Source organism: Chroicocephalus ridibundus, chromosome 2 (genome assembly GCF_963924245.1).
Source record: "Chroicocephalus ridibundus chromosome 2, bChrRid1.1, whole genome shotgun sequence".
NCBI lineage: Eukaryota > Metazoa > Chordata > Aves > Charadriiformes > Laridae > Chroicocephalus > Chroicocephalus ridibundus.
In genome coordinates this window covers 151445390-151469915 of record NC_086285.1, presented here as the reverse complement: position 1 = coordinate 151469915, position 24526 = coordinate 151445390, and the positions used below count along the sequence as shown (strand labels likewise).

Here is a 24526-nt window from a genome sequence, read left to right as displayed (position 1 = left end):
AATTATAAATAGGAAGGCTAAAAATATCTTGAGATAAGCATTCATAAGTGATGTGCATTAAAATACTTTTTTATGACAGTTCTTGTACCCACAGACAGCAAACTTTAATCATACCTAATATTTTTTCTCAATATATGAAGAAACATTACTTTAACATAGATTCAAATGTGAATCATAGTGAACCAAATTGTGACAGAATACAAACCCTTATTTTCTTTAGCTTTACAGTACCAAACTATAATTCTAGTTCAGGACAACTTGAGACTTTTTTTTTTTACAGAAATTGTAATTTCTGTTCCATACTTATAAAAAATAAGTACAAAGAAATTATTTGAGAATCATGTAATTTTGTAATTAAAGGGATTCACACCCACTAAGATATATATGTTTATTTATAAGAAATATAAGTATATATTTATTTATAAATACATAGAAACAAAAATTTTAAATGCAATATCATAATAACATTTTATACTTATTCTAATTTTTGTGCTCTAAATTCTAGGTGATACAGCTGGTTCTTGTGGTGATCCAGGTATACCAGGTCATGGGTCTAGAGAAGAAAACAATTTTAAAATTAAAAGCACAGTACATTTCAGCTGTGATATTGGATATATCCTCCATGGCTCAGAAGAAAGAACATGCATGGCAAATGGAAGTTGGACAGGAAGACAACCTGAGTGCAAAGGTAAATCACAGAAGACCCACTCTTTCTTTAAACTGTCTTGTTAAAAATGTTAATCAGAAAAACAATTTTACGTTGCCAGTTTTGTGTTGTGAATGGTATAGAATTGATTTTGGACTGAACGTTACAATGGCTTAGCTTTGGGTTAATCAGTTCCTGGCACCCATGAAACTGCATGTTTTCAAAGTTTTGAGAAAAAAAAGTATACTGAACTTTCTATTTCTTCTCAGTCATGTGTCAGCATCTACTATATGTGTTATCCAGTACAAAAAACTAAACAGAAAAAGAAATACATAAGGCCCCTAGAACTCAATTTTTGCTGAAAGATTTTTCCCTCACCATCGCCTGATCTTAAATTACAACCATTATACATCTAAATTTCAGAGAAAAGAGATGAGTTTTATGAAAAAGTCAATGTCAGGATTTCATTAGATACATCTATGTTGTAAATGATCGGCTTAAAAATTTTATTTACTGTTGACGTTATTTTCCAATAGAAAATGAAATGCTGAAAAGTTTATTTAGAAAAAATCATTCTGGAAATTTCAAGCTACATGTATTAGCATAAGAGAAAGCTTTAACAGGGTATTTATAGGGAATCATTTATTACCTTAATTATCTTGATTCAAAAATAGGAAAATATTCCAAACAGACTCTTCTTCAGAGAAAAGCAGAAAGTGATTTGAGAACCTGTACTCTTCTTATCCACTTTATCACAGTTTACTGTCTTATCTGTATGAAATAGTCATCTCATTTTAAAAACTTATTTCACAAGCTGGTTTTGTAATATCCTTTCTGCCATCCTGACACCACGTAAATATATATACGTGTTTGTATGTTGCTATCTGAAGAGATATGCTTAGCTCAACTGAACTTTCTGCTGTTCTTCTTTGATCTTGTCCATTGCGTAAGTGAATTACCCCTTTTACATTTTAAGATACTTTTGATTTTATTTTTCCCCCTAAAAAGCTCTTGAAATGATGAATCCAGTTCACAGATTTATATATATAGATATATATGTAGGTGTGTGTAATGCACACACAGGTATATTGTTCAAGTTCAGGTCCTGTAGATTAGATGTATATATGCAATCACACATGAAGACACATTCAAATTCCAAAGCTGAGTGCTGAAGAACTGGGAAACATCAGACTTACACCTTTGTATGAAATAATAGTTTGACTCTAACCTGTGCTTTGAATTAGATAGGAAATGTGTTTTGGTGATGCTATAAATGCATACTGTAGAATCAAATTAAATCCACAGTGATAAATGTAGATCAGACTATTTCTTATAATTGTGAATTTGTCTTTGCAGATAAACTAGCTTTCCTTTAATACATATTTTAAAGTTAAATTTGTAGGCTGTGTTTCCCTACATACGAAAGGGTAAAACCAACTAATTCATGCAAACAGCTATCTACTGTACAACATCCTTATCAGTAGGTGGTGGAAGTTACATTTTTCAGGACAACAGCAGAAATTTCTACCACACAACACAGCTGGCAGCCGGATTGTCCTTAGACATTACTATTTCAAAAATTATCTTTACTACATTTAAAAAATATTTAACATTTTGCTTTATAGCTGTGCAGTGTGGTAACCCAGGAACAACGGCTAATGGAAAAGTATTTCGTATTGATGGAACTACATTCTCTAATTCAGTAATTTATTCATGCATGGAAGGATACATACTTTCTGGATCATCTGTAAGACAATGCACTGCCAATGGAACATGGTCTGGATCCTTGCCAAACTGCACAAGTAAGACACATCTCTAATTAATAGTATTTGTTTTTCTCTCCTCTGAAAGAAAATAAAGTAAAATATAGAAGTTGGATGCAAGTAAATTAAGTTTTCAGCTTTTTCTTGCACTACTTCATACATAATTTTGTACATGAAATACTTTTAAAAAATGTAGTACTATGAGATGAAGCATACGTTTTTTTAAAGATGGGTGCAGTATAGTAAAATATATAAACTGCTGTTACAGTTTAAAGGAGTCATATGGTTACATGATCTACCTACTTTAATTCTTTCCTGGTATATATTTTTAATCTTGTTGTATTTTATGATATGTCATATTTAGACATCACTCATCTAATTGCTTTTCTTCATCATGAGAATTTATCAGTATAATATTCTGGGGTTCCAGAGAGCAGAAAATAAAAACCTTGAAATTCTTTTTTGGAGTGACTCTGAGGTCAAAACTGTTGTCCCGCTCTCAGATAACATCTTCCGTTTGGCCTCTTCATTAACCTTATACTTGCTTTGGTTACTCAGCTAACAGAAGGTATTTCAGCTTCTCTCACATTCATAATAAGCGTTTTGCAACAGTTTATTTTCAAGCCCATCTGTTCCTGTTTTATTACATGTCCTAGTTAGTTTTTTAGTAACTATTATGAAAATTTTACATTTATGTGAGACATGAGACTGCCTATCATTTTGAGGAAACATATCCTCATCAGAGGTCTAGCAAACTGTTGCTCAAATTTTGAACTAATACTCTAGTTTTTGTAGAATAGACTACTTTACACACTTATAGAAACCCAAATAGAGGCCCAAAAGATGATAAACGAAACAACTTCTTGTATTGTTACCATCTTTAATGATAATCAAGCGAATAGCTGTTTTTGCAGTCGGCAAACCTGTGAGAGAGCCCAATGTTTTTGATTATTTATTATTTTCCATGTTACAATGAGAGACAGAATAATTGTATCAAGGATAAAGTAGTTTTGTGGTGGTAATTGCATCTATATTTTTTTTCTTGCATTTTAGAATGACATTTAGCTGAAGTACATGCTAGAACAGTATTCTCAAAAAACACTAGTTAGGTAGAAACTTGGTATTTTTGCTTAAAACCAATAAAAATGTCTTAACAGAGAAAGTAGCCTAATAAAACAAAGAGAGGCATTGTGAAGATTATATGTAATAAAAGATATATTCTTGATTTAATTAATATATAAGTAATCCTAATATTCCTAATACACAGTTCTCTCTTTGTTTTGATTACACATCTAAAAAACATATCCTCTTATATGTTTATTCCAGTCATAATGTTATTTAGGGGGTTTTAGTTTGATGCATATCCCCTGGCATGGTCAGAGTGTAAAAAGAACAGTTGAATGAAAATCTTACCAAAAGAGAATCTCTGAGAATCTCAGCCTGACTCATTTCTGCCTTTTTGATCATTGCTGACTATTAGTAATTCCTAAAGGGGTGCAGAAGCACTACTAGATGCTACAACTTGTATGTAATCCGATACAGGCACTAGCAGCAGCTCTAAAATACTGAGAAATGGAGAGGCATTTTAAAGCATCACAGAATGCCTGAAGTCGGCAGACACCTCTGGAGATTGTCTAGTCCGACTCCTCTGCTTGTGAAAGGATCAGCTAGAGCAGGTTGCTCAGAGCTGTGTCCAGTCTGTGTCAGTTTCTACAGACCTTTAATTCTAAATATAAAATAAAAAATACATTAAACTTCATCATACTTAACATGTTATCTTCTCTCCTATGACAATGTATCAATTTTAAATCGCTAATGAGAGTTAATGGACAATAATAGCTAAACAGATAGTTAACAAATCATGAGTTAATAATCCACTCTCTTTCTCCTGCCAGTTTTATTTCCAGGTCTACAAAATATGCCTGAAGAAGATTACCTATTGTAAGGGAATAATTTTCTCATAATGATTTCAAACTGTATCCAAAGCAGTAGTATTGGAAGTGCCAACAGAATTTTGTTGACTGAGCAGATGGTTTTTTTTCCCTGACTGTCCCTACCATGCTGCTGTGCTTTAACCCCAGTAGGCAGCTAAGCACCACACAGCTGCTCACTCACTAACCCCCCTCGGTGGGATAGGGGAGAGAACTGAAGGGGTAAAAATGCAAAAACTTGTGACTGAGTTAAAGACAGTCTAATAGGTGAAGCTAAAGCTGTGCACACAAGGAGAGCATATGGGTCAAGATTAAAGGAAAGGCAGGGACAGGTGACATTATAGTGGGGGTCTACTACAGGACACAAGACCAGAAGGACCAAGTGAATGAGGCCCTCTACAGGCAGATAGGAGGAGCGTCACGTTCACAAGCCCTGGTCCTCATGGGGAACTTCAGCCACCCTGATATCTGTTGCAGGGACAACACACCTGAGCATAATCAATCCATAATCAATCATGCATTGATGATAACTTCCTTCTCCAACTGATAGAGTAGCCAACAAGGAGAGGTGCTGTGCTGGACCTTGTTCTCACCAACAAGGAGGGGCTGTCAAGAATGTCAAGTTCCAGGGTAGCTTTGCCTACAGTGACCATGAGATGGTAGAGTTCAAGATCCTTAGGCAGCAAGGAGGGCACACAGCAAGCTCACTACCCTGGATTTCAGGAGAGAAGCTTTTGTCCTCTTCAGGGATCAGCTTGGTAGAGTATCATGGGAAAGAGTCCTGGAGGGAAGAGGGGCCCAAGAAAGCTGGTTAATATTCAAGGATCACGTCCTCCAAGCTCAGGAGTGATGCATCCCAAAGAAAAGGAAGTTGGGCAAAAATACCAGGAGGCCTGCATGGAAGCACAAGGAGCACTTGAGCAAACTCAAACACAAATAGGAAGCCTACAGACGATGGAAGCAAGGACAGGTAGCCTGGGAGGAATAAAGAGAATTTGTCCTAGCAGCGAGGGATGACATCAGGATAGCTAAAGCCCAGATAGAATTAAATCTGGCAAGAGAAGAGAAAGGCAACAAGAAAGGCTTCTATAGGTATGTCAGTAATAAAGGAAGAGTAGGGAAAATGTGGGCCGTCTCTGGAAGGAAGCATGAGACCTGGAATATGGGGAAGGCTGAGGTGCTCAACGACTTTTTTGCCTCGGGCTCTAGCCACATCACCCAAGTCACAGAAGGCAAAGGCAGGGACCGGGAGAATGAAGAAGTGCCCACTCTAGAAGAACAGGTCTGAGATCATCTAAAGAACCTGAAGGTGCACAAGGCCATGAGACCCGATGAGGTGCATCCAAGGGTCCTGAGGGAACTGGCGGATGGGGTTGCTGATCCACTATCCATCATATTTGAGAAGTTGTGGCAATCCAGTGAAGTTCTCACTGACTGGAAAAGGGAAAACATAACCCTTAGTTTTAAAAAAGAGAAAAAAGAAAGACTGGTGGAAATATGGACCTGTCAGTCGCGTCTGTGCCTGGCAAGGTCATGGAGAAGATCCTTCTGGAAACTATATTAAGGCACATGGAAAAAAAGGAGGTGATTGGTGACAGCCAACATGGCTTCACAAAGGGGAAATAGTGTCTCACAAATTTGGTGGCATTCTACCACAGGGTTACAGCATTGGTGGATAAAGGAAGGGTAACTGACATCATCTACCTGGACTTGTGCAAAGCATTTGACACTGTCCCGCATGACATTCTTGTCTCTAAATTGGAGAGACATGGATTTGATGGGTGGACCAATCGATGAATAAGGAATTGGCTGGATGGTTGCACTCAAAGTATTTTGCTCAACAGTTTGTCGTCCAAGTGGAAACTAGTGACGAGTGGTATTCCTCAGGGGTTTGTAACGGGACAGGTGCTGTTTACCATCTTTGTCAGTGACATGGATGATGGGATTGAGTGCTTCCTCAGTAACTTTATCAACAACACGAAGCTATGTGGTGTGGACAACACACTGGAGGGAAGGGATGCCATCCAGAGGGACCTGGACAGGCTTGAGAGGTGGGCCTGTGCGAACCTCAGGAAATTCAACAAGGTCAATTGCAAGGTCCTGCATGTGGGCTGGGGCAATCCCAAGCACAAATACTGGCTGGGTGGAGAATGGATTGAGATTGGTCCTGAGGAGAAGAGCTTGGGGGTGTTTTCTGATGAGAAGGTCAACATGAATTGACCTTCTATTGAAAGAGCTGGCGGAGGTGCTCGCCGGGCCACTTGGTATCATTTATGAGCAGTCCTGGACAACCGGGGAGGTCCCAGCTGACTGGAGGTTAGCAAATGTGACACCCATCCACAAGAAGGGCCGGAAGGAGGATCCGGGGAACTACAGGCCAGTCAGTCTGACCTCGGTGCCTGGGAAGGTCATGGAACAGATCCTCCTCAGTGCCATTACACGGCACATGCAGGAGAACAGGGTGATCAGGCCCAGTCAGCATGGGTTTGTGAAGGGCAGGTCATGCCTATCAAACCTAATATCCTTCTATGATAAGGTGACCCACTTAGTGGATGAGGGAAAAGCTGTGGATGTTATCTACTTGGATTTTTGCAAAGCTTTTGACACTGTTTCCCACAGCATTCTCCTGGAGAAACTGGCTGCTCATGGCCTGGACAGGTGTACTCTTCGCTGGGTAAAAAACTGGCTGGATGGCCGTGCCCAGAGAGTGGTGGTAAATGGAGTTAAATCCAGTTGGTGTCCGGTCACAAGTGGTGTCCCCCAGGGCTTGGTGCTGGGTCCGGTTCTCTTTAATATCTTTATCAATGATCTGGATGAAGGGATCGAATGCACCCTCAGTAAATTCGCAGATGACACTAAACTGGGCGGGCGTGTTGATCTGCTTGAGGGTAGGTTAGCTCTGCAGAGGGATCTGGACAGGCTGGACTGATGGGCTGTGACCAATGGTATGAGGTTCAACAAGGCCAAGTGCCGGGTCCTGCACTTGGGTCACAACAACCCCATGCAGTGCTACAGGATTGGGGCAGAATGGCTTGAAAGCAGCTCGACAGAAAAGGACTTGGGAGTGTTGGTTGACAGCCGGCTGAATATGAGCCAGCAGTGTGCCCAGGTGGCCAAGAAGGCCAACAGCATCCTAGCTTGTATCAGGAATAGTGTGGTGAGCCGGACTAGGGAAGTGATCATCCCCCTGTACTCGGCACTGGTGAGGCCCCACCTCGAGTACTGCGTTCAGTTTTGGGCCCCTCGCTACAAGAGGGACATTGAGGTGTTGGAGCGTGTCCAGAGAAGGGCTACAAAGCTGGTGAGGGGTCTGGAGGACAAACCTTATGAAGAACGACTGAGGGAGCTGGGGTTGTTTAGCCTGGAGAAGAGGAGGCTGAGGGGAGACCTTATCACCCTCTACAACTACCTGAAAGGAGGTTGTAGAGAGATGGGGGCTGACCTCTTCTCCCTGGTGACAAGTGATAGGACGAGGGGAAACGGGTTCAAGTTACGTCAGGGGAGGTTTAGATTAGATATTAGGAGACATTTTTTCACTGAAAGGGTTATTAAACATTGGAATAGGCTGCCCAGGGAGGTGGTGGATTCACCATCTCTGGAGGTGTTTAAAAAAAGGGTAGATGGGGCACTGAGGGACATGGTTTAGAAGTGGCTCTTGTCAGGGTAGGCTAAAGGTTGGACTCAATGATCTTAAAGGTCCCTTCCAACCTCAACAATTCTATGATTCTATGATTCTATGAGCTGCCAAGGCATGCTTGCATCCCAGAAAGCCAACCATATCCTATCATAAGAAGCGTGGCCAGCAGGTTGAGGCAGGTGATTCTGCCCCTCTGCTCTCATGACACCCCACCTGGAGTACTGTGTCCAGTTCTGTGGACCCCAACGTAAGAAGGACATGGACCCGTTGGAATGGGTCCAGAGGAGGACCACAAAGATGAGAGGGCTGGAGAACCTCTCCTCTGATGACAGGCTGAGAGAGCTGGGGTTGTTCAGCCTGGAGAAGGGAAAGGTCGGGGGAGACCTCATAGCTGCCTTCTAGTACCTAAAGGAGGCCTACAGGAAAGATGGGGAGGGCCTCTTTATCAGGGAGTGGAGTGATAAGGGACAAGGGATAATGGTTTTAAGCTGCAAGAGAGTAGATTTAGATTACATATTAGGAAGAAATTCTTTACTGTGAGGGTGGTGAGACACTGGAACAGGTTGGCCAGAGAAGTTGTGGATGCCCCTTCCCTGGAAATGTTCAAGACCAGGTTGAATGAGGCTCTGAGTAACATGGTCTAGTGGAGGGGGTCCCTGTCTATGGCAGGGGGTTGGAACTAGGCGATCTTTAAGGTCCCTTCCAGCCCAAACCATTCTTTCTTTCTATGATTCTATGATTCTCCCATTTCAATTATTCAATCTATTCTAGGGTTTTCTTACAAGGAAACAACTCTATCATTTCTACAGTCAAACAGAAACAACATTCTCATCAGAAAACTTCCTGCACTGCAAGACAAAAAGCAAGGATATGCAGCTGATGTAATTGCTGATACTGAGAGGGAGATGCCTGCAGCTCCTCTGTTTCAATGAGCTGGCTGAAGTTGTGCCCTGGCCAAGGGGTCTGTGCAGAACAGCAAAAGTCTGAAAGCCACTCAGCACAGTGCAGAGGCTCCTCAGGTTAACTGTATTGTGGATCACTGACTCCTCGATGCATTCTGGTCAGGATCACTACAACAATTTAAGATGGTTTTCTGCCTACTATAGTGACTTAAGTGGAGGTGGTCCAAGTTTGGGTCATTGGATGGACTGCTTGAGCAGGGGAGTTGGACAACATGACATCCAGAGGTCCCTTCCAACCTCAGTTATTATGTGATTCTCTGACGGTCCAAATCTGTGAACTTCAGAAAATGCCACTGCACCTGCTAAGTAACTACTGTGTGTTTCTTTTAGTTAAAGCTTTATTCCTATGTTTATGACAAAACACAGTATCTCAGTAAAATCTAGGTCACCTGCTTACATCTGCTTTTGCTTTCTTTGAAAGTCAAATGCTGCAGTATAAGACAAGAGAGCAAAAGGATCTTTTTCTTACCACTCACATCCACCTTTATGAAGAGTTCTAATGTTACAACACAGTAATACAAAGAATGATTCTTTTTTCCCCTTAAGTCTTTTCTTTCATACAACTCTTTTTCCTATAGTAAGAAAAAGACTAGGAAGTACAAAAGAGCAAAAACACACGAAAGAAAATCAGGTCTGATTTTTTTTTTTTTCCTTTGAAATATGGCTTGAAAAGTTAATGATAGGAAAATAGGAATTTTAAGAAGGTAGAACAATCTAGAGATCTGCTAAAGTCATGGTGGCTCTTGCTGTATAATGCATCAATGTTAAAGTGTCAGTAGCGGGGAAGAGTACAATCATTACAGTAACAGTAACAGTGGAAGAAGCAAAAAGTTTGTATTAATGGCCAAAAGAAATAAATGGAGATTGTAAGGAAGGTCAATGAAAAAGCTGGATTTAAATATACAATTAAAATAATTTTCAGCAATATAAAGTAAATGGATAGTTTGTGGAGCTGTTTGATCGTATACGGTGTATGGTATTTGCATGTTCTTAAGTTTGTAAGGCAATGATTTGAAATATTCTTCATACAGGAAAATCTAAGGAGATGAAACAAGAATTAGGGAAAAAAGGATAAATGCATGAGAATTATGTTGTAATCCAGCAAAACCAATAGTATACCTGGAAAAATATCAAGGATGATTTTAGTTGAATTTGCAACCTTAAGGATAGTAAATGGAATATGTCAAATAAAGAAAGGTAGAACATATAGAGTATTTGAATCTACTCATGCAACTAAGAGAAACAGTTCTGTCTTTCACAGCTCCATCTTTGACTTTTTAAGTTTAAAAAAAAAAAAAAATTACCATGTTACTAGATAAAATAAAATAGGCTGATCTCCAATTTTTTTTATTACTGCACTAGCTACCTCTGGACTAACCCAGATAACCCTGTGGTATGTTTTACAGTTTCTTCTTTATCCATAGGCAGTGATTGTGTGGGACATTTATTTATTTGTGATTTTTTTAAGATTTCAAACGTGGAGCTTAATTACTCAGACTGTGATAAACTGTAGAGCAGGCATACTATATACTTTGCATTCTCAGTTCCCCAGTTATTTAGATCAAGGGACCTGGCCAGAATACGCTACAAACATGCAGTCACAGGTTTTCTTATTTTGGAAACCAGGATATAGACAGACTGCCATTCACATCAGCCATGCTTTGGCATTGAGTAAGAAGTGAATGCAGGGATGAAAACAAGGAAAGCCAAGGCCGCCTTGGAATTAAACCTGGCTAGGGATGTCAAACTCAACAGGAAGGGCTTCTACAAGTATATTGGAAGCAAAAGGAAGACCAGAGAAGTTGCGGGCCCACTGTTGAATGAGACAGGAGCCATGGTGACGGAGGATGCAGAGAAGACAGAGCTACTGAATGCCTTCTTTGCTTCAGTCTTTACTGCTCAGCCCAACCCTCAGGAGTCCCAGGCATTGGGGGAAGTAACAGGGAAAGAAGACTTCCCTTGGGTTGAGGAGGATCGAGTGAGGGATCAATTCGATCAATTAGATATTCACAAATCCATGGGCCCTGATGGGATGCACCCGAGAGTGCTGAGGGAGCTGGCGGAAGTCATTGCTGGGCCGCTCTCCTTCATCTTTGAAAGGTCCTGGAGAACAGGCGAGGTGCCTGAGGACTGGAGGAAAGCCAGCGTCACTCCAATCTTCAAAAAAGGCAAGAAGGAGGAGCCAGGAAAGTACAGGCCGGTCAGCCTCACCTCCATCCCTGGAAAGGTGAAGGAACAGCTCGTTCTGGGCATCATCTCAAGGCATGTGGAGGAAAAGAAAGCTATCAGAAGTACTCAACATGGATTCACCAAGGGGAAATCACGTCTGACTAGTCTGATAGCCTTCTATGATGGCAGGACTGGATGGATAGATGAGGGGAGGGTGGTAGATGTGGTCTACCTTGACTTAAGCAAGGCGTTTGACATGGTCTCCCACAGCATCCTCATAGGGAAGCTTAGGAAAAGTGGGCTTGATGAATGGACAGTAAGGTGGATAGATAACTGGTTGAGAGACAGAGCTCAGAGGGTAGTGATTAGGGGCACAGAGTCTAGTTGGAGGTCAGTGACGAGTGGTGTTCCCCAGGGGTCAGTACTGGGTCCAGTCCTCTTCAATATATTCATCAATGACCTGGGTGAGGGGATAGAGTGCACCCTCAGCAAGTTTGCTGATGACACAAAGCTGGGGGGGGTGGCTGACACACCGGAAGGCTGTGCCGCCATACAGCGAGACATGGACAGGCTAGAGATCTGGGCAAAGAGGAACCTTATGAAATTCAACAAGGGCAAGTGTAGGGTGCTGCACCTGGGGAGGAATAACCCCATGTGCCAGTACAGGTTGGGGGCTCACCTGCTGGAGAGCAGCTCAGCTGAGAGAGACCTGAGAGTCCTGGTGGACAACAGGATGACCATGAGCCAGCAATGTGCCCTTGTGGCCAAAAAGGCCAAGGGCATCCTGGGGTGCATCAAGAAGAGTGTGGCCAGCAGGTGGAGGGAGGTCATCCTCCCCCTCTACTCTGCCTTGGTGAGGCCGCACCCAGAGTACTGTGTCCAGTTCTGGGCTCCCCGGCTCAAGAAGGACAGGGAACTGCTGGAGAGGGTGCAGCAGAGAGCTACCAAGATGATTAGGGGACTCGAACACCTCTCTTATGAAGAAAGGCTGAGGGATTTGGGTCTCTTCAGTCTGGAAAAAAGACGGCTGAGGGGGGATCTCATCAACACTTCTAAATACTTAAAGGGAGGGTGTCAGGAGGATGAGGCCAGGCTCTTTTCAGTGGTGCCCGACGACAGGACAAGAGGTAATGGGCACAAACTTGAGCATAGGAAGTTCCACCTAAACATGAGGAGGAACTTCTTTCCTTTGAGGGTGGCAGAGCACTGGAACAGGCTTCCCAGAGAGGTGGTGGAGTCTCCATCTCTGGAGACATTCAAAACCCGCCTGGACGCATTCCTGTGCAACCTGCTCTGGCAGAGGGGTTGGACTAGATGATCTCCAGAGGTCCCTTCCAACCCTATGATTCTATGATTCTATGATTCTAAGTGGACAAGATGTGCTTTCTGCCAGGAAACTGCCTCCCTCAGTTATTCAAAAGCAATAACATTGCTGTAGGGGGATTGTCAAGTTTACTGTAAGATAAACTGTAAAACATGTTGGTGGTGTATTTTGTATGAACTAGATTTTTTTTTCCTGAAAACAGTATCTTTTTATCATTGCCACTGTAGTTATCAAGATTTCTTACTCTGAAAACTGTTCCATAAATTGATAACTCATGTTGACCAGGTTTGAGAAAAACTTACCTATTTTAACTTTATTCCCAGATTATAATGATATAATTCTCTATTAACTCCTTACGAAATTTAATCTCATTAGGAGATTAAATTATTTCTTAACACTAGAAGTGACAAGAGTTTTTACAATTCACACTCATTGAAGTCCTATGAGCCTAATTTTGTCATAAGCCATGGCCCATGTTTGGGCATTGCCTGACCATTCTCATCTGTTTATGTACATAGTAACCATGTGAGCATTTACAAAGTGGGAGCTTTTTGCAGACATATATCTTAAAATTTCCAAACTGTTTCCTTTTAGGTTGTACCCATGGAAAAGTAAGCTAAACAATAGATATGTGCTTGTTTAATAATGAAACTCTGAACTGATAGGAAAATTTGAGGGTATCAAAGGGTGGTAGTGACATATGGATTATTTCCTGCTTTTTTTTTTTTTTCATTTTATAATCTTGTAATTTTAGTGATCAAAACTGTACAGTCCATTACTTCTACTGTTGAACAGATGTATTGATGTTCTTGAAATGTATCTGTTATACAGCTCCACATACTGTGTTTGGCAGCTAATTCAGATGACATATATGTTTATCTTCTCTTGATGGAGATAAGATATATGATAATTTTTCTTTCTCTTTTTTTCCTCAATAAATTCCTAGTTTTGCACTACGTTTTTCCCCTGACATATAAATAAATCACGTTCAGGTTTTAAAATCTGTTCCTCAACTATTTACTTGCAGTTATCAGTTGTGGAGATCCAGGAGTCCCAGCCAACGGCATGAGATATGGTGATGATTATGTTGTTGGACAAAATGTTACTTATATGTGCCAACCTGGTTATACAATGGAATCAAATAGCTCCTTAATTCGCACTTGTACTAGCAATGGCACGTGGAGTGGCGTAATCCCAACATGCAAAGGTACAACATTTATTTTGATTGTCAACTATTTCTTCGATGACATTTACATCCACTGTTTATTGTAATGAGTGAGCCAAATATTTCCACAGCATTCAAAACTTAGTGTTAGTATGAAAGCACTGAATTGACTTTTTGGCTGCAGGAACGGTCACTTCATCCTTTGCTTTTTTTCCCTTCTATTTTTGATACCAGCACAGTATACTGAACAGTTTCTTGTAACTTTATAGAACATTGTATTAATTTGCTGCTAAACTGAATTAGCTGATATGAAATGATGGTTCAGATTTGTTTTTTTATTTTTTAAGGTTAGCATGTCATACTAAAAATGATCCTATATATGTCCCTGTCTTTACAAAAAGACCACTCAAGCATGTAATAGACATCTATGGGAAAGGTCTGCATTTATACAACTGAACTTTGTCAAAGGCAAATTTTTCTGGGTTACCCTATCCATAATACTAAGATTTTTCTACTATACCTCCTTCATTAGACATGCACCTTTGAGCATCACTGTGCTGTATCAACATACTCAGCAAAAAGACTAAATCCTTCTAGCAGGTTTCCTAATAAACATTTTTATGCTTCATGTTATTTTCTCTACTGTGACAATTGAAAGGATTAATCTCAAGATCTTCCTTTTCTCTCCTTTACTAATTACATTCCTGATTTTTCTCTTTTACTGGAAATTTTTTTTTAATGCTGTCTGTTGAAATTTGAGCAGCAAAAAATCTGAATGCTACTGAAAGATCACATTATCTGTGTCATCAAATCAATTTTCTCTGAGAAACCCACCTGCTTGCTAAACCCTAAAACATCTTCCCTCTAGAGTAATTTTTCTCACTCTTCCTGATACCACAGCTGTAGAGAAGCACCATTGCCTTTTTGGTGTTTTCTTTCTGGGTTCACATCAAGTATGTCTGATCTCTAATCTTTTAAAACTTAGTCAGCTAAGTTTGTATTTACTTTGTTTTCATCCTGCGACCTTCTGTTTTGTTTTCAACAAGTACGGTCAGCAATTGTAATTTTTGTCCCCTGAATTCATTGATCAAATCAGATCAAATAATCTTCAGATCTCGATCCCATTTGCAATTACTTTCCCTGCTGAGTATAATTCTCCAAATATCTTACCAAGTTCAGTTTAATTCTGAATCACCTTTATTAATGTCAGTTTTTAAAGTTATTTTTCCAACACATTTTTGAGGCTGTCAGACTTCGAGATCCTCTTAACAATTAACTTTTTTTTTCTATTTGTATTGTGTTCTTAGCCAGCCTCAGCTTCAATTACAAGAACGACCATCCTGGTCCTATTAACCAAGAGTCTGTCCGTCTCCAAGAGTGACTGTAAGAAAACAGCTAGAAGATCATAAGACAGAACAAGTATTTATGATATAGTCTCCCAGCCTTAAATTCTTAAGGACTACAGGGCATCTAACTGGGAGTACGAGATATAACTGATTTGATTCAAACAAAACTATACAAAGATAGAGTTAGACTGTCAATTTTGGCCTTGAGTTTTTGAGTCTTTCTGGGTTTAGGTCATACATATTTGTGGCTTGTATAATACTAAATCATAATCATATGCAGAATCTCTAGTGTTTTCAGAATTTCATTCTACTCCACATAGGTTTGTGTGAGTGCACTAGGTAAGTTAATAACCCCCATTTTTTTGTTTGTGTAATTAAAAGTATTATATAATATGCAGTAGTGTGTTTGAAATGTATAACCATTAGTTCTTACTGTCAAGAGGAAAGTAACCTCTGTCGTCTGGTACCATTTAGTTAAAATAATTGGAAAATGAACTGGGCAGAAAATGGATGTGTAATTGTTGCAGTGCCATTGAAATAGAAGATATAAATAATTCTCTGGCTTTGCCTAGTTGGAACAGGAGGCCTGCAACTAAATATTCAAGTATTCAAGCATTGCCTTTTTTGCAGACTTACATTTGTAATATACTTTCAGCTCTTAAACTGAGAAATGTTGCTGTACATATTTATGATTAAATCTCTGACAAAAATATTTAGAGAGGCGTTCTGCCTTGTTGCTGGCTGTTGTTTTGGTTTGCTTTTTTCACCCCAAAATTCTGATATTACACCTATTTTGATGCTGCTACTTCTGTCTCCTTTCCTAATTATTGACGGCTATTTCTTCAAGTATTATTCAGCTCAGAAGTAAAAACATACAGATCTTTTTAAAAGGAGTCATGAAACTCTTGGAGAATGTGGACAGGCTTTTTCTGCTTGGAGTAGTTATTTTGACTTACTGTTATTAAGTGTTGCAAAAGTTATCATGTCCTTTTTTGGGTTTGTTGGTTGCTGTGTTTTGCTTGTTTGTTGTTTTTTTTTTTTTTTTTTTTTTTAAACTATGAATCAGATAGTATAAAAAATAAGGCCTTAAATTTTAGATTTAGTTTACTGGTAGGAAAAGGATTATTTGATAATAGTATTACTTTCATCCAGCACTCTCAAACAGCCATGAATGATGCTGCAGAGCATCTTTGTGGTGTGAATAGTTGAGATTCTCTGGCTGGAGTGTATAAGAATGAAGAGATGGCACATGGTGAACCTTCTGATCACATTCAAATATACAGTACTCCTGATCTAGTGACTCTGACTTCTTTTAAGCCTGCAAGATGACAGCTGTCTAAACATAAGCTTAAAGGTTATGAGTGCAGCTTCTAATTTCCTCCGTTCTTGTGACCTGTATGTTCTCTGCTATATTTTTAGTCACCACCTTTTCTCATTTACCCCAAACGTCTCCTCTAAATTAAATCATTCTTATTTAATTTGCTTTCTTTCTCTTTTGCTAGCACAGTTTCTTTCAGCTTTTTCTCTTTACCCCTTTTCTCTGTTTTCATTCGTTCTAGTAACTTTGGCCTAAATTTCCTCCTTTCCTTTTTGATTCAGATTTTTTTTTACTTCTTTATTACCCTTTTCCCTTCAGCTCTCCATTAGCAATTGTCTGTTACTACCACATTGTCCACTGAATAGCACTTTTATCTTCATCACTACAGTTATGTCTGTTTATTTCTACTGTCCTTCCGTGGTGCTTGTTAGTCCTCTTTCCTACAACTGAGAAGATGTTCCTATTTTTTCCTGGGCATCCTGGAAATTCAGAATTATACTGAAATGCTTCTTGTTGGCCTTCTTAGGGGTAGAAACACTGACAATTTCAAGAGGCTGCAAATCCTTACATTTTCTCCCTCTAGCTAGAAGCTAAATGCTTTTTGGTGAGGAGCTATTCATGAAGCAAATACTAACAAAACTGTGGTACTTAGAAACAGGCTTTCAAGTCATGTTGTGGAGCAATCATCCTGGAATTTCATCCCTGGGCATTAATATCTAGGAAATGCCTAAGCTGGTTAACAGGAAGAAAGTATTTGACTATTATCACAGTAACTGAAGATAATTGTACTCCGTGTTGTCTAAACAGACAAACAAAATCATTTTGTAGTATACTACCAGACAGGCCTTAAATGTTATACACTTCATAGTCTCCATACTGCTTTTTAGGTAGTCTTCCTATTTGGTTTGATGCAGCATCCTGTTTTATTTAAGACACTTCATCAATCAGCCACTGTCTCCTAAATGGAGGAAACCAGAAGTACTAACTTCAGGAAATGTGGCAAGAATACAGTGAGGAAGATAGCATGTCCTGACTGTATTGTCCTCTAAAAAAGGTGAAATTAGCACATATGGTTCTTCTAGCAATTGTCTACACTGGGGATATTTACAGCAGCTGGGCCTAATTACTTTGAATATTATTGCAGCTGTTACCTGCCCAACTCCTCCGCAGATCTCTAATGGAAGGTTGGAAGGAACAAACTTGGACTGGGGATTTAGCATTAGCTATGTCTGCTCTCCAGGATATGAACTCTCTTTTCCTGCTGTTTTGACTTGCGTTGGGAATGGAACATGGAGTGGTGAAGTACCTCAGTGCTTGCGTATGTATTTACTTTATGGTCCCGTATTTCTTTATTCAACTATACTGCTTTTTCTCCTCTTTAAAAATGTCACACTTTTTGTTTTTTCTTCCTACCTCCAGCAGTGGCTCAGTTCATTTCAAACCTGGGACTAATACAACCCTTCTATGTTTTCCAAACTTGTAACATAATTTGTACATTGAGGAAGACATAGGAATATCTGTAAATCCTTTTTGATCATATAGGAAGCCTGAAACACAAATACGAAAAAGTATTACAGGTAACACATACCAAATAATCCAAAGCAAAAGAAGATTAAGAGGTGCTGACCTGTTTTCAGATTCAGCTACATGTGGAATAGGGGAAGTTTCATTATAATCTCTTTTATTTGCTCATCACTCATCCTAAACTTTCTCTGATATCACAGTAAGTTTTTGCTCTTGGTAATGTTGACTAGACCCCAGAGTGATTTCTTCACAATTGTCTATTTTTCCCTTTACGCTAAATTAAGTCATACGTTTTATGCAGTAAATTTCATTATAACCTGAAAAATATAACATTGATGGATTTTTATATTGCTACAAATTTCATTACAATAGCAAATGTGACTTTTTCTTTAGGTTGGTGTTATCCCACTCATTATTTAAAGAATCTTTTTAAAGAAGCGATTGGGATGCTTCTGAGAGATATTGAAATGATTGCACTGAAGAAGGAGGTTTGTGGTTATTTGTACAATAGGTATACCACTGAAACTCTGTAGTGGCCTAGAGCAAGGAGTCTAACTGGAAGTGGATAATTTAATCTTCGTGGCTTTATAGTTTGTGAAGTTTAATTCAAGCTTGACAGCTTGCTAAATGTTGCAAAATGCAGTTCTCGTTCTTTTACTATTTTTTGCATTCTTCAGCTCTCCCTGTAAAAAATATTCTCTGTTTTGGCTAAATCCTACTACTATGAAAGTGTATCATATAGATGATCTTTTCCTTTCTTTTCCTAATGATACCCTCATATCATCAACAACAGTTGCTTAATGTTGCTGAAATTGTATGTGCCAGAGCTGGAACATGGTGAAAGGCACTGTTTCTGGAAGAAAAAGACCCCACCATTTGTTGTTTAAGTTCTGTAGATGAAGGTCTTCTAGAGTCCACTATATATGAACATCAAAAACCATGAAAATTTTTTTTCATAATTTTTTCTAGATTGAAATACTGTGTCTTTACATTCATTTTTGGATACCACAAGATATTTGTATTCTTTGAGGTTGGAATACTCAATACTGCAATATTCTTTGAAAAAGCATCTCCACCTTTAAACTTTTTAAGAGGTATAGTTAGCACAGAATGCAGCTGCCTGAGAATTAAAGGCTGTTTCATGCAGAGATTACATTAACTCAATGGTGTTGATGTGCAATGGTGTTGATGTGCAATGATGTCCATTGGCTTGCAAGAGAAGTCAATTGGCAGCCAGTGCTTGTCAAAGAGATTAAACTAGCTGCCATCTGGCAGAAATGAGAGGGAGCTGGTGAAAGTCGTTCTTAGTGAGCAATCTTTAAGCAGTTCTTGACATCAGAAATTTAGTTCCCAGCTTGGTTCCATAGAGCCTGTAGCTGAAGATATGCAAGGTATAGTTATAAAATGGAATATTTTTTCAGAATGGAGTATAGTCATGTATTTGGTTGAGTATTTGTCATCTATGGCCTAGTGAATTTGTCTACTTAATTATTCATATAGTAATTTGAGTAAAGGACTGCTGTTTTTATAAGCTTGGCAAGAGATAGCAAAAAAAATGTAGGCCTGTGCCTGAAAATTCCTAACTACAGGTGTAAGTTGTTAATCAATTAAATGTCTTTGAAGAATGAGACTAGCCTCACAGCCTCAGTGTCAGAGCTTCATGGCCCGATGTCTGTTAAAGGCTGTCAGAGTCCTTAGGAAAATATTTCCAGCGGGAGTGGGAGCACTGACAGAGCTTTGAGATTGCTGAAACTTTAGTTTGCTCTGTAGTTCCCTGTTCCAATATCGGAGGAAAACTGCCATGTTTTACAATGGTGTCTGGTTTCCATGGTTACCTATATAGAAAGCAGATATTCAGTAGCTATTGAGTGATTGGGTAAAGTAGACTGACAACCGAGTGGTGGAATTTACTTAGTTTTATAAAAAATTAATAAACTTAAAAAAAATCCTGATGTTTTAATTTTAGGCTTTTTTTTTTTTCCTTGAGAATGGTTGCTATTTTGTTGATATAAAGAACTGTTCAGGAGACAATTTCAAGCTTCTGTGTTAAAAATCTATAAGTGCTTCATGTATTTTCAAGTTAAGACTTCCACAGAATTTTCTGATGAAAACATAAATGACAGACGATTGACCATTGTCTGTCAATCAGATGAGGTTCACTGTGTGGCACTATCCTCAATTCATAGATCTTTTCAGAGTTTGGCTTACAATTCATCAGACAGTCCCATGCCACATAACACCGTGAAATTGTATACATTTCTGGTAGGTACAGATTAAGTCTGTTTCCTTCAACAACGTGTGTGTGCATGGATTTCCCATACAGTCAGTGTCTGTGGTGAGAGGTAAAGGGCAGGAGCATTTCATGTAAGCAGGTCCTTTGGAAAGCTTAAGGCATAGGTGACAAAGATAAAGATATTAGAAATGTATTTTGAAGGTGTTTGTTTAAGAGATGTTATTTAAATTTTGTTTAGAGAGGAGAAAGATGGAGAAGAAAATTTCACTGTCTGTACAACTTGTCTTTTTAGAAATATGTCATTGCACACATCCATGTTAATGTTTTATTTTTTGTGTGTGTATTACAGCATTTTCTGTTTGATATTAAATTAGACTCTACAGTATTGCAATTCATGATGTGTCAGGGAATCTGATGTCACAGGCATTACTGTAGCTGATTGCATTTCCTCAATCAATTATTTAAAATGCAGCTTCTGACAATAATCACTGCTTTATACTGCAGAAGGACAGTAAATTTGCCAGCAGTGCATTTACTTAGTTATGCCATGCTGTAGACAAAATGAATCTTTAGGAGAAAGGTATAAAGTAAAAAGATCAATTTAAGAATATGTTTTTAGCAGTCAAATTTATCCTGCATAACAACAGCTTATTAGTGTTTGACTTTTAGATTGCTTGAATCTGCTTGACCGAGTTCAGGAAAGCGTTATTTTTGTCTATATTGACAAATGACATTTCTATCGTCTCTTCTCTCACAGCAAAGTTTTGTGGTGACCCTGGAGTACCTGCTCAAGGGAAAAGAGAAGGCAAAAGCTTCATCTATCAGTCAGAAGTCTCTTTCAGCTGCAATCCTCCTTTTATTTTGGTTGGTTCCAGCACCAGGATTTGCCAAGCAGATGGCACGTGGAGTGGTTCTTCTCCTCGATGTATAGGTAAGGTTACACCCCTAGTACTGAAATTTCTTGAAATGCTTATTATCCCTTTTCCTGCTAAGTCAATCTAGGAGCTTTCAGCTATTATGAATTATCCTGGTGTTTTTCTATATTCTTTAAGAGTCAGGTCATTTTATTTTTGTTTCTCTCATTGGCTAATTGCATGTTCTTGAACAAGCTTAATTTTATTATACATTCATGTATTTCATTAAAATATTGTAAGTTGGTTTGTCTTTAATTTATTGTAATTTTTTTAAAGAACCTACTCGTACAGCATGTGAAAATCCAGGAGTCCCAAGGCACGGGTCACAAAACAACACATTTGGCTATCAGGTAGAGTATACCATTTTTTATTAACTTGCATATTAAAATATTTTTATACTACCTCAAAGTCTAGAAACTTCTGATTAGAGGTCCAGAAACTGCTCCTGCCTTGCAAGATCTGGTTGCTGGAGTGTTGCTGTCTTTCCGTATTTCTAGCTGTTGGATTACATTGACCTTGTGTCCCTATTAGCAATGCATTACGTGAAACCCTGGTGATCAAGGTCTGCTTGTTTTCACCTTGGAGTTAGTTCATTATCTCCCCACCAATATATAAGTGCTCTGTACTGTTTATCAAGTAGGCTTTTTCTTCCAAAAAGTTTATATACTTGTGTGCCAAACTGCTAGTGTAGACATACTCTAAAAAACAATGGATTTTTTTTCTCCTGAGAGCAATTCTGTTGTTGCATTTGGAGATTATGTGACCACGAATAAATCACAGAGTCATAGAGGTTGGCAGGCGCCTCTGGAGAGCTTCTAGTTTAACCCCCTCTTCTCTAAGCAAGGTCAGCCGGAGCAGGTTGATCAGGGCTGTGTTCAGGTGGTTTTGAATGTTTCCAGAGATGGAGACTCCACAGCCTCTCTGAGCAACCTGTTCCAAGTTGGTCACCCTTACAGTGAAAATGGTTTTTTAATTGTTAAACAGAATTCCTATGTTTCAGTTTGTGCCTATTTCTTCTTGTCCTGTCACTGGGCACCACTGAAAAAAAAGTCTGCCTCTATCATCTTTCCTGCACCCACTAAGTTTTAATACCCACTGCTAAGATTCCCCTTGAGCCTTTTCTTTTGCAGCCTGGCCAATTCCAGCTCTTTCAGTCACTCCTTGTATGCCAGATGCTCTAGTCCCTTGATCACCTTGGTGGCCCATCACTGGAGTTAATGCAGTATGTCCCTCTCTCTCTTGCACTGGTGAGCCCAGCACTGGACCCAGCAACCATTTGTGTCTCACCGGTGCTGAGGAGAGCCTCCCTTCACCTGCTGGCAATCTTCTGCCTGGTGCAGCCCAGGTGGCTGTTGGCCACCTTTTCTACAAGGGTATGTTGTGGAAAATGGTGTTTGCATATACTTCTGTTGGAAATGGAATTGTGAAATTTAAAATGCTTCTGGTTTTCTTAATCTCACAAAGCAGTGACGTCAGTGAGACGGTTTTCATGGATGAATGGTGTACAGATGCAAAAATGTGTCCTATAATTTGCTAGGAATCTATAAGGCAGCTGCAAAAAACCTAAGAGTCTAAACTATCCTGCTACCTCTGTGTCTGGTGTCAGGGCTAAAAGCTCCAGATATGCGAAGAGGACTAGGCAGAAGAGTAAGCTAGCAGCTCCCTTGTATGTGGTGTCTGTCTAGTAGCAGGAGTTAAACAAAAACTGCAGATTTCCAGAAATGCAAGAAAGGGCTGATTGAAATTTGAGCAGATTTATAACATGAAATTAGTTTTTAAAAGCAAAGTGTGTAGTTAAAGACTTGTCAAATTTTCATGGCCAAAAACTTCTTTGTTTTGTCATTTTGGTAGCCTTTACACAGTAATCAACCTGCTTAGTGATTGTTTTAGCAATCTTTGGGTTTTCAGGTTGTGCTAGATCACAATCATATGCAAGTGATAATATAATTGTCTCAGTTTTCTCCAGGGAATGAAGTGGAGTGCTGTTTCATGCCAAGGTAGAATATGTAGGGGCTATACTTGAATATCCTTGGGCTAACTTCCTTTGGGTATAATACAATATTATGCTAGAGGGCAACTCTTTATTCAACTGTGTAAAAAAGGAATCATTGCAATGACCATTTTCTACAATTTTATTGTCACAGTTTCTCTGTCATATTAATAAGCTTTCTATCACTGAAGAAGCTAATGCAGGCTTTCTCATTTGTAATGTAGCTGTTGTAGTTGTGCAGGAAAGAATCACTCACAGCTAGCATAGCTAACTGTCAAAATACCAGGCAAAATGTCAACTGATAAATAATTTCTAAAAGAAGTGTAGTGCTGGCAGAATTTACAGACTTGATCCCACAGTTATAAGGTTAGTGCCTTGCAAATTTAAACTGTATGAGCTATAGTGTCCTTACCTAGTCAGCAACTTATCCTCAAGCTCATGTAGTGAACTTGGTTTTGTATAGTAACTAAATGTCTGTATGCCATTTCTGGTTACTCTATGATTGCTTAGTTAATACAGAACAGGGTAGGAGTATCATTTCTACAGTTGAAGCTGAGTTTAGCTCTTTATTGGGTGGAAACAACAGTGAAAATGACCAGTTCTACACAAGTTATTGTCTGTAAAGAAATATTACATTACCATATATTCAATAATATTATGACTCATTTAAACCACAAGCATATTATAAATGAATTTAATTTCCTGTATGAATGGGATAATAATGACCTTTGCTTCCATCCACAGCAGAATGGTAAAAAATAATTCTAAATTGTACCAAAATATGGAAGATGAGGTGGCATTGATTTTCCTTTCTCTGATAGATCCATTTTCTACCATTTTAAAAACATTATGCAAAATTAAGCAAAATGATTTGCAGTTGGCAAATGCATAACAAGGAGTTATTACTGTTGAATATATAAGATGGTTTTATGACTCTAACCCAGGTTTTGGGTTGTTGGTTGTTTTAGGTTTTTTTTATCTCATTGGGGGTTTGGTGGTTGGCTTTTTTGTGTGTGTGTTTTGGTTTGGATTTGGATATTTTTAACTCTCATAAATACTTCACATTTAAACTAATATTAATAGCGTCATTTAAGTGAATTAATTATTAAGCTTATAAATTTATATCTCTGACTCAGAAAAAGCAAAATCAAGCTGTGGCCTCGCAGTAGAATTCAAGTCTTCATGTGTGAAGTCCTGTTTTAAGTACTTTTTCAATACCCTCTCTTTTACCTGACTGTATCACTGGCTGTCACTTGCATTTCACAATACTAATGCCAAGTCGTGAACTTCCACAGCACTGGGTTTTTTTGTTCCCTGACTCTTGATTATTTGTTTTCCTATCATATTGATTGAATTGAAAAGTTCAGGCATATGCAGCTTAATTCCAGGCTTGACTGAAAGATGTGTCAAAACCTGACCTCCCAGAACCTACACTAACAAAAGCACAAATATCACCACCTCACATTTGAATGGTGTTTCAACTGTTAAATTGGAGCTTTGTAGGAAAGAGAGAACAAAATTTTGCATGGTTTTATTGTTCAGTTTTTAATTCAGCAGCCAGAAGCATATCAGCTTCTTGTGTGTTCAAATAACATCAAAATACT

The 24526-nt window shown here is 38.9% G+C and overlaps 1 protein-coding gene across 4 annotated transcripts in view; it reads left to right on the top strand.

The window, feature by feature from the left end:
- Positions 1-24526, top strand: part of CSMD3 (CUB and Sushi multiple domains 3) — a 680626-nt gene that overhangs the window by 629319 nt on the left and 26781 nt on the right. For all 4 annotated transcript variants that reach the window (XM_063327428.1, XM_063327427.1, XM_063327426.1 and 1 more), the window contains 6 exons: positions 506-688; positions 2272-2448; positions 13460-13639; positions 17406-17579; positions 20776-20949; positions 21209-21282. In XM_063327428.1, coding sequence (XP_063183498.1) covers positions 506-688; positions 2272-2448; positions 13460-13639; positions 17406-17579; positions 20776-20949; positions 21209-21282 — 962 coding nt within the window. The remainder of the gene's footprint in view (positions 1-505; positions 689-2271; positions 2449-13459; positions 13640-17405; positions 17580-20775; positions 20950-21208; positions 21283-24526) is intronic.